The following is an 11,692-nucleotide window of genomic DNA, read 5'->3' as shown; positions in this document are numbered from 1 at the left end:
CCCCATGGAATGGAAGAAGGCGATCATGGTCACAATTCTAAAGAAGGATGACCTCACCCTGTAAGAAGAACTGAAGGGGGATTACATTGCTAAATGCTATAAATAAGGTGATGACAAGTCTTCTTCTGCAGCGTATATTGCCTGCACTTGACAGGAAGGAATAGGCAGGTTTTCGACCAGGTTCTCGGCCAGGACGTTCACATTAACTCCCTGCTCACAATCATTGAACAGTCTACAGAACTTAATACACACCTATTCCTTTTATTCATCGACTTCAAGCGTGCTATTGACACAGTTTCGCGAAGTTCAATGTGGAGCACGCTGTTGAATAAGAGCATCCCTGAAAAAATCGTAACACTAATTACGGAGCTGTATAAGAATGCTATAGTTTCAGTCCGTTTCAACAGAGAAGAGAGCCGAACTTTCGGATTCGACAAAGGAGTGAAGCAGCCTTGCATCCGCAGGCCAGGACTGGCCATAGCGCCGCCGAAAACTTTTGATTTTGTGTGGTGCTTTGGGGTAACGGAGGAGGGTCCGCCCCCATCCGATATCAATAAATTCTTAAGCCTATTCTTACTTCCTGACCATATTCGTAATCTACTCCCGAATACCTTTCATTAGTCAAATAAACTTATTTTAAGGGGTTTTGCCCCCAGGTCCGCCCCATCCCCAACTTGAACCCAACTTTTATTATAAAATTCGTACTCTACTCTTGAATACCTTTCATTTGAATCTCATATTGTCCCGATCGGTCCTTTTTTATTTTTGGGTAATACTTTTGAGGTAAAGGGGTGGGTCCGTCCCCTTCCGATATAAATAAATTATAAAGCCTATTCCTTCTTCCCAGCCATATTCGTAATCTACTCCCGAATATCTTTCATTTGAATCTCATATTGTCCCGATCGGTCCACTTTTATTTGTGGGTAGTACTTTTGGGGTAAGGGGGAGGGTCCGTCCCCCTCCCGATATCGAAACAAGTAAAAAGGCGTTAAGTTCGGCCGGGCCGAACTTTGGATACCCACCACCTCGAAAATATATTTAAACCCCATTTCGTCAAAATTCGGTAAAAAATGCATAATTTATGCCCCCAAAGCAGCTTTATCTAAATAGGGTCCGATTTGTACCAAATTCGACTCGGATATTGAGTGGTCTATTAAGTAAAAGTCATTGTTCAATTTTGTAGAACAAAATATTGGTCTGTTTGGCATATAGACCAATATAAACTATATACGACACGAATGTCGAAGAGCCTAACATAAGTCTCTGTATCAAATTTCAGCGAAATCGCATTATAAATGTGCCTTTTATGGGGCCAAGACTTTAAATCGAGAGATCGGTTTACAGGACATCAATATTCAAATCAAAACCGATCTGTGCCAAATAAAAGAGGGCTGACGAAGGGCCTAACACAACTCCCTGTACCAAATTTCAGCAAAATCGGACAATAAATGTGCCTTTTATGGGCCCAAAACCTTAAATCGAGAGATCGGTCTATATGGCAGCTCGATCCAAATCTGGACCGATCTGTGCCGTATTTCAGAAGTATGTCGCGGGGGCTTACCTTAACTCACTGTCCCAAATTTTGGCGTCATCGAACAACAAAAAAGCGCCTTTTATGGGTTCAAAACCTAAATCGAGAGATCGGTCCATATGGCAGCTATATCCAAATCTGAACCGATCTGGACCAAATTCAAGAAGGCTAACGAAGGGCCTAACACAACTCCCTGTACCAAATTTCAGCAAAATCTAATAATAAATGTGGCTTTTATGGCCCTAAGACCTTAAATCGACAGATCGGTCTATACGGGGGCTACATCAAGATACAGTCCGATATAGCCCATCTTCGAACTTAACCTGCTTTTGGACTAAAAAAAGAACCTGTGCAGAGTTTCAGCTCAATATCTCCATTTTTATACCCACCATCGTAGCATAGGGGGTATATTCATTTAGTCATTCCGTTTGCAACCCATGGAAATATCAATTTCAGACCCTACAAAGTATATATATTTCGGATCGTCGTAAAATTCTTAGACGATTTATCGATGTCAGTGTATCTGTCCGTCTATTAGTCTGTATGTCCTTCCATTGTAATCACTCTAGGGTCTTCAAAATTGAGATATAGAGCTGAAATTTGGCACAGATACGTCTTTTCGATGCACGCTGGTTGAGTTCTTGAACGGGCCAAATCGGACCATTTTTGGATATAGCTGCTATATAGACCGATTTTCCGATAAAGGGTCTAATGCCCATAAAAACTTAATTTTTCTTCCGATTTTGCTGAAATTTTAAACAGTGAGTAGTTTTAGGCCTCCCGACTTCTGACCCTAATATGGTTCAGATCGGACTATATTTAGATATAGCTGCCATATAGACCGATCTGCCGATAAAGGGTCTGAAGCCCATAAAAGCTTTATTTTTCAACCGATTTCGCTTAAATTTGAAACAGTGAGTAATTTCAAACCTGTTAACTTGGAACCCAAATATGGTTCCGATCGGACTTTATTTAGATATAGCTGCCATATAGACCGATCTTGGGTCTTGACTTCTTGAGCCACTAGAGGGCACAATTCTTATCCGTTTTGGCTGAAATTTTGCTTGAGGTGTTTTGTTGTGACTTCCAACAACTATGCTGAGTATGGTTGAAATCAGTCAATAACCTGATATAGCTGCCATATAAACCGATCTCGGGTCTTGACTTCTTGAGCCACTAGAGGGCACAATTCTCATCCGATTTGGCTGAAATTTCGCATGACGTGTTTTGTATGATATTCAACAACTGTGCTTAGTATGGTTGAAATCGGTTCATAACCTGATATAGCTGCCATATAAACCGATCTCGGGTCTTGACTTCTTGAGCCACTTGAGGGCACAATTCTCATCCGATTTGGCTGAAATTTTGCAAGAGTTGTCTTATTATGATTTCCAACAGCTGTGCCAAATATGGTTCAAATCGGTTTATAACCTTATATAGCTGCCATATATACCGATCTTGGATCTTGACATCTTAAGTCTCTAGAGGGCGTAATTATTATCCGATTTGGCTGAAATTTTGTATAACAGCTTTTCCCATGACTTCCAACATACGTTTTAAATATGGTCTGAATCGGTATTTAGCCTGATACAGCTCCCCTATAAACCCGTCTCCCTATTTTACTTCTTGAGCCCCTGAAAGGCCCAATTCTTATTCGATTTGGCTGAAATTTTACACAAATATCTCTTCTGTGGTCTCCATCATTCAATTCAATTAGCACAGTTTTTTTCCTTTATCCTTTGTTTGTCTAAAAAGAGAGACCGGGAGAAAACTCGACAAATACTATCCATGGTGTAGGGTATATAAGATTCGGCCCGGCCGAACTTAGCACGCTTTTATGTGTTCTATATAAGAAGATTATTATATTTTTATTTCTTTGCTCTTATCTTCATTTGAACAAACTTCATGGAATTATTGCCACCATGAAAGGTCTTCCAGCAGATACCAGTATAAGTTTTATCATCCGGAGGTAAACCCGTCTCATAGTAGCGGCCATTCAAATTGCTATAAGGATCACTGAAAAAAAAAAAATACACAAAAACCTTAACAATAAGCAAAATTCTAAATCCTAACTTTAAATAAAAATACCTGGTATTACATCTGAAATACCACCAAGCACCTTCACGCAAAGAAGCGCAATTGTTAGAGTTATTACTGTCATTGTCATTATCGTAAGTGGAAAATTTCTCACGCTGGCTATATCTCAGAGAATCACCAGCATTGCCAAAATAAATACCCGGATTATTCATGAAATACTTATTCGCTTCATTGTCAATCGAAAAGGAATCGTAGGTGGCAAATTTCTCAACATCATGGAAATCTTTCATTTCCACATAGAGTTCGACAGGTCCATGAATAGTCGTCAGAGAATGCAGTTTATCCAGACCCAACCAAAATTCTCCATCCAAATCTCCAAAGCCATTTTTATAATCGTCCCATTTGCGATAGAAGTTAACAGATCCATTTATACGCCTCTGTATAACCGTCCAGTCGCCATCGCAGGAAATCCAGAATGATTTGGACCCATAAATAGGATTTTTAACGCGACATTGGTTGTTCACACAATTGAGTGAATTTGAGTCAGAGCACATGGTGGGTAATAGCAAGTCGGAGCTGAAAGAGAGAAAGGATAAAGTTTTCAGTTCCGGCATCCTTGTGTAGTTTCCATGTTCCCCACATACCATATTAGATTACCCTTAGAGTTCAATTTGCATATTCTAGGCTCATCTAAAAAGAATTGTCATAACTATGAATAGTTTTTTTTTTATCAGAGTACAATACCTTGTTCCTGTATATCGTATCTAAAAATGGTCTCAGGTTCATTTTGGGAGGCTAGCTCAGTGGCAAATGACATGGGAGTTACTCCATTTACATCTGTAAAGTTTTTGTTTACTTTCCCCAATGGCTGCTTGTCTTGTCCTTGAATTTGCTTTAGTATATCGAAAATTTTTGTAAAATTTTCATCAATTATTTGGCGCATTTCGATTAAAGATGCATTCTGTTTGTCCATATTGAGGTCCATAACTGCCAAACGTAATTTGATGATTTCTTGGCCAGCCTTTAAGGCGGCACTCACCGAAAAATCGATGTTATTATCATTGGTTTCGTTCTGTAAGATGTTATCAATTTGCTTTTGCTTATTTTTGTTTCTCATGTCTAGTATTTGTTACCTAACTTACCAGAAATACTGCAATAGTTTTGATCTCATGGCAATTAAAAGCCAAAAATAGAATAAAAATATGCACGAAACACTTCATATTGCTTTGGATTTTTGTTTCAAAATGAGATTTTCTGTAAGGACTATGAACATACTTTTTATCATGACATTGAGTATCGCGAAACTCGCGGAATACAAGCAAAAGCCTAAAGTGTTTCAAATGGATTTTAAACGGCAGTTCTATGACGTGTCTTTCGGTTTTGTGGTATGTTTTAGTTTAATTCTCCTATAAAACATGTATGCGATAGAGCGACTACGCTGTGCAACGCAAAGTCGCCATACGATAACACTCTGCCGGCTAAACCGTCTTCTGATAAGAGTTTCTTATATAATGATGGCAATATTTGCAAAAGAATGTGACGAATGTGTGGTAAATGAAAAAAAAAATTCAAAATTAAAACGGAAAATAATATAAAAAAGTAAAAAGGCGTCAAGTTCGGCCGGGCCGAACTTTAGATACCCACCACCTCGGGTGGTGAAAATTTCATACCTTAGGTCCCATATCAGTTATATCAAAATATGTTCCGATTTGGACCAACTACTAATAAGAACACTACCTATATCTACAAATAAACCGATCTGAACCATGTACGACACGGATGTCGAAAAGCCTAACATAAGTCACTGTGTCAAATTTCAGTGAAATCGGATTATAAATGCGCCTTTTATGGGGCCAAGACCTTAAATCGAGATATCCGTCTACATGACAGCTATATCCAAATCTGGACCGATTTGGGCCAAGTTAAATAAAAATGTCGAAGAGCCTAACACAAAGCAGTGTCCCAAATTTCGGCGAAATCGGACAATAAATGCGCCATTTATGGGCTTAAAACCTTCAATCTATATTCAAATCTGAACCGATCTGTGTCATATTGCAGATATATGTCGAGGGGCCTAACCTAGCTCATTGTTCCAAATTTCGGAGAAATCGGACAATAAAAGCGCCTTTTATGAGCCCAAAACCTTAAATCGAGAGATCGGTCAATATGGCAGCTGTATCCAAATCTAGACCGATTTGTGTCATATTGCAGATATATGTCGAGGGGCCTAACCTAGCTCATTTTCCCAAATTTCAGCGCAATGGGACAATAAATGCGCCTTTTATGAGCCCAAAACCTTAAATCGAGAGATCGGTCTATATGGCAGCTATATCCAAATCTAGACCAATCTGTGTCATATTACAGATTTAGGTCAAGGGGCCTAACACAACTCACTGTCCCAAATTTCGGCGAAATCGGACAATAAATGACGCTTTTATGGGCCCAAAACCTTAAATCGAGAGATCGGTCTATATGGTAGCTATATTCAAATCTGGACCGATCTGGGCAAAATTGAAGAAGGACGTCGAAGAGCCTAACCACTAACTCACTGTCTCAAATTTCATCGACATCGGACAATAAATGCGTCTTTAACCTAGCTATCGGTCTATATGGCAGCTATATCCAAATCTGAACCGATCAAGACCAAATTGAAGTAAGATGTCGAAGGTCCTAACACAACTCGCTGTCCCAAATTTCAGCACAATCGGATAATAAATGTGGCTTTTATGGGCCTAACACCATAAATCGAAGGATCGGTCTATATGGCAGCTATATCCAAATCTGAACCGATGTGGGCCAAATTGCAGAACTTTATCTAAGAGCCTAGCACAACTCACTTCCCAACTTTTGGCAAAATCGGATTATAATTGCGCCTTTTATGGGTCCAAGACTTTAATTCGGGAGATTTGGTCTATATGTCAGCAATATCCAAATCTGAACCGATGTGGGCCAAATTGCAGAACTTTGTCGAAGAGCCTTACACAACTCACTAACCCAAATTTCGGTGAGATTGGTTTACAGGACATCAATATTCAAATCAAAACCGATCTGTGCCAAATTGAAGAGGGCTGACGAAGGGCCTAACACAACTCCCTGTACCAAATTTCAGCAAAATCGGACAATAAATGCGCCTTATATGGGCCCAAAACCTTAAATCGAGAGATCGGTCTATATGTCAGATCTGAACCGATCTTGGCTAAATTGAAGAATGATATCGAAGCCCCCAACACAATTCATTTTCCTAAATTTCGGCGGCATTGGACAATAATTGCGCCTTTTAAGGGCCCAAAACCTTAAATCTTGAGATCGATGTATATGGCAGCTATATCCAAATCTTCGCCGATCTGAGCCAAGTTGAAGAAGGCTGTCGAGTAGCCTTACACAACTTACTGTCCCAAATTTCGGCCAAATCTGACAATAAATGCGCCTTTTATGGGCATTAGACCTTAAATCGGTTGGTATAAAAAGAAGTGGACCAACGATGGACCCTTGGGGGACACCCTTACTAACAACCAGTGGTCTAGACACCGTGGACCCCGTATGCACAGTGGGAGAAAATCAAAAATCATAAGACCTTAAATCGGTTGATGTAAAAAGCAGTGGACCAACGATGGACCCTTGGGGGACACCCTTACTAACAACCAGTGGTCCAGACACCATGGACCCCTTATGCACAGTGGGAGAAAAACAGAAAAATATGCCCTGTGAGGTTGGATAGAGAAATTTGAAATTCTAGCCATTCCAAAATGGCTAGAGCAGAGGCATTAGCAAAATCGTTTGCAAAATTTCAAGGTCTAAAGTTGTCCGGATGGTTTTTGGTAGGCCCCTAAAATTGGTCAACTCAGTATTTCGAAAAACTGTTAGGGCTGCCAAATTCTTCATTTGTGGTCCGATTTTCAATAAATAGCAGTGACGAATTCTTGATCCTCGAGCGAATTTTCCAGCACTAAGAGAAAACTCGTCGTTACAGTTCGCAGATCAAAATTTCAAGGGATTGTACAAAGTTTTTGTACAATCCCGCTCTACTATGGTGGAGGGTATAAAAATATTTTGTCAAACATTTCAATTATTGCTACCTTTGAAACATAAATAACGCACACGTATGTATTTGTCTTGCTTTGGAAGAATCCTTATAATCCTATTTCAAAATTGAAAATCATTAAAATAATGCTCTTAATTAAAGTCCTTCATACATGGATTTTTTTTTAGCCCAAAAACATAGCCCTCCGTGGAAGGGTTGTGATACATTGCATAAGATACCACATGGAGTTACCCACATGCTCGCACACTTTGAAGTTCCGCAAGAATAACATATCCTTGCTGGCAAAACTTACCGATATTCGTTTATCCTTGTTAAATAGCATGTGATATGTTATAGCAACTAGACACCATGCAAGAAGCTTTAGCTTTAGCCTGAGCATGAGTATAAGTGTGTATGTGTGTGTGTGTGTGTTTGTTTGTGTATAAATGTCCTTGTTACTTGTTTTTGGTGGACATAAAAATTTATGTAGCGTTGAAAATGCGCAAACAAATGATACCAAATTAAGTTGACTTATGAGTTGTAACACAAAGACAGCTGTGTCCAAAGCAAGGATAACAACACCAACACTAAGGCAAACAAAGTAACACCGACTCTCCACACTCAGGAGCGAACAAATCCAAAGGAAAGAGCTAGAGATATATGTGTGAGTATGAGTTTCTGCCATATGTCCCACATATGTATGCATGATGCTATCACTTTTTTTCTCTTTGTCTTAGCCTTTGTCTCATACATATGTAATTTAATTTAAATGTACATTACTTTTGAGGAATATTCCGAAAATGTCACTTTATTTTTGTCCTTTTTCTGGGACACTAAAGACATTCCTTTTTCACTTTAAAATAATGAGCTTGACTTTTGTAGACAAAATTTCATTTAAAGTCTTTGAGCTGTGGAAGAAAAAAAAAAAGGATCCTTTTGACAATAATGATAATGTGGATAGTCATAGTGGTGGTGTTGGTGGCAGCATTACTGCCATTGGTGTCTGTGACAACGCCTTTTGTCTGTCACCAAGATAACAAGGCTAGTGATGAGGTTGCTGTGCAAAAGCACAGTGGGGAAAGAAAAATAATTTAAACAACTTAGACAAAAGAAAACAAGTAAAAGCTTGCTAAGTTCGGCCGGGCCAAATCTTATATACCCTCCACCATGCAACGCATTTGTCGAGCTCTTGCCACGTTATTTCTTTTTAGGCAAACAAAGGATAAAAGAAAAGAATTGCTATATTATTGGAACTATATCAAGTTATGGTTCATTTCGGACCATAACTGGACTGAATATCGGAAACCATAGTAAAAGTCATTGTGAAAAATTTCAGCCAAATCTAGTAAGAATTGCACACCAAAGGGGCGGAAGAAGTAAAATGGGGAGATCGGTTTATAGGGGAGCTTTATTAGGCTATAAACCGATTCAGGCCATATTCGACACGTATGTTGAAGGTCATGAGAGAAGCCGTTGTACAAAATTGCAGCCAAATCCGATAATACTTGCACCCTCTAGAGGTTCAAGAAGTCAAGATCCTATATCGGTTTATATGGCAGCTATATCAGGTTATGGGCCGATTTGAACCATTCTTAGCACAGTTGTTGAAAGTCATAACGAAACACGTCATGCCAAATTTCAGCCAAATAGAATAATAATTGCTACCTGTAGAGGCTCACGAAGTCAAGACCCCAGATCGGTTTATATGGCAGCTATATCAGGTTATGGACCGATTGGGACTATTCTTAGCACAGTTGTTGTAAGTCATAACGAAACACGTCGTGCAAAATTTCATTCAAATCGGATAAGAATTGCGCCCTCTAGTGGCTCAAGAAGTCAAGACCCCAGATCGGTTTATAGGGCAGCTATATCAGGTTATGGGCCTACTTCAACCATACTCAGCACAGTTGTTGGAAGTCATAATAAAACTCCTCGCGCAAAATTTCAGCCAAATCGGATAGGAGTTGCGTCCTCTAGCGGCTCAAGAAGTCAAGACCCCAGATCGGTTTATATGACAGCTATATCAGGCTATTAACCGATTTGAAGTATTCTTAGCACAGTTGTTGTAAGTCATAACAAAACTCGTCGTGCAAAATTTCAGCCAAATCGGATAGGAGTTGCGCTCTCTAGACGCTCAAGAAGTCAAGACCCCAGATCGGTTTATATGACAGCTATATCAGGCTATTAACCGATTTGAAGTATTCTTAGCACAGTTGTTGTAAGTCATAACAAAACTCGTCGTGCAAAATTTCAGCCAAATCGGATAGGAGTTGCGCCCTCTAGACGCTCAAGAAGTCAAGACCCCAGATAGGTTTATATGACAGCTATATCAGGCTATTAACCGACTTGAAGTATTCTTAGCACAGTTGTTGTAAGTCATAACAAAACTCGTCGTGCAAAATTTCAGCCAAATCGGATAGGAGTTGCGCCCTCTAGACGCTCAAGAAGTCAAGACCCCAGATAGGTTTATATGACAGCTATATCAGGCTATTAACCGATTTGAAGTATTCTTAGCACAGTTGTTGTAAGTCATAACAAAACTCGTCGTGCAAAATTTCAGCCAAATCGGATAAGAATTGTACCCTCTAGTGGCTCAAGAAGTCAATATATCAGATCGGTTTATATGGCAGCTATATCAAAACGTGGACCGATATGGCCCACTTACCATCCAAACAGGCCTACACTTTTAAGAAGTATTTGTGCAAAATTTCAAGCGGCTAGCTTGACTTCTTCGAGAGCACAGACTGACGGACGGACAGACGGACTAACGGACGGACAGACGGACGGACAGTCGGACGGACAGACTGACGGACAGACGGACGGACAGACGGACGGACAGACATACGGACAGACGGACAGACAGACGGACGGACAGACAGACAGACGGACAAACAGACGGACGGACGGACAATCGGACAGACGGACGGACAGTCTGACGGACAGATGAACGGACAGACGGACGGACAGACTGACGGATAGACGGACGGACGGACGGACATGGCTTGTTCGACTTAAAATGTCATGACGATCAAGAAAATTTGTATTTTATGGGGTCTTAGACAAATATTTCGAGGAGTTACAAACAGAATGACGAAATTAGTATACCCCCATCCTATGGTGGAGGGTATAAAAATTCAAGAGAACTGACGGTAGTCATAAGGGAACAGTTTGTGTCAAGTTTCATGAGAATCGGACAGAGGGACGGACGGACGGACGGACAGACGGACGGACAGACGGACGGACAGACGGACGGACAGATGGACGGACAGACGAACGGACAGACAGACAGACGGACAGACAGACGGACGGACGGACGGACAGACAGGCAGACAGACAGACATACAAACAGACAGACAGACAGACGGACGGACGGACGGACATGGCTAGTTCAAATTAAAATGTCATGACGATCAAGAAAATTTTTACTTTATGGGGTCTTAGACAAATATTTCGAGGAGTTACAAACAGAATGACGAAATTAGTACACCCCCATCCTATGGCGGAGGGTATAAAAATTCAAGAGAACTGACGGTAGTCATAAGGGAACCGTTTGTGTCAAGTTTCGTGAGAATCGGACAGAGGGACGGACAGACGGACGGACGGACAGACGGTCGGACAGACGGACGGACATACGGACGGACAGACGGACGGACAGACGGACGGACAGACGGACGGACAGACGGACGGACAGACGGACGGACAGACGGACGGACAGACGGACGGACAGACGGACGGACAGACGGACGGACAGACGGACGGACAGACAGACGGACAAACGGACGGACAGACAGACGGACGGACAGACTGACAGAGGGACGGACGGACGGACATGGCTTGTTCGACTTAAAATGTCATGATGATCAAGAAAATTTGACGATCAAACAGAATAACGAAATTAGTATACCCCCATCCTGTGGTGGAGGGTATAAAAATGCAAGAGAACTGACGGTAGTCATAAGGGAACCGTTTGTGTCAAGTTTCGTGAGAATCGGACAGAGGGACGGACAGACGGACGGACGGACAAACGGACGGACGGACAAACTGATGGACCGACGGACGGACAGACAATGGACATGGCTTGTTTGACTTAAAATGTCATGACG

The 11,692-nt window shown here is 41.0% G+C and overlaps 1 protein-coding gene across 1 annotated transcript; it reads right to left on the bottom strand.

Annotated features, from left to right (window-relative positions):
- Positions 1-3,672: 3,672 nt before the first annotated feature.
- Positions 3,673-4,685, bottom strand: LOC106086786 (microfibril-associated glycoprotein 4; the record flags this gene model as incomplete). The annotated part of the gene is made up of 3 exons (XM_059367363.1): positions 4,313-4,685; positions 4,213-4,258; positions 3,673-4,144 (listed from the first exon to the last, which is right to left on the bottom strand). Coding segments are annotated over exons 1-3 (891 nt in total), but the record flags the coding sequence as incomplete, so codon positions are not given.
- Positions 4,686-11,692: the final 7,007 nt, after the last annotated feature.

The sequence above is a fragment of the Stomoxys calcitrans genome, chromosome 4, assembly GCF_963082655.1.
Source record: "Stomoxys calcitrans chromosome 4, idStoCalc2.1, whole genome shotgun sequence".
Classification (NCBI taxonomy): Eukaryota; Metazoa; Arthropoda; class Insecta; order Diptera; family Muscidae; genus Stomoxys; species Stomoxys calcitrans.
This window is presented reverse-complemented; position numbering and strand designations above follow the sequence as displayed.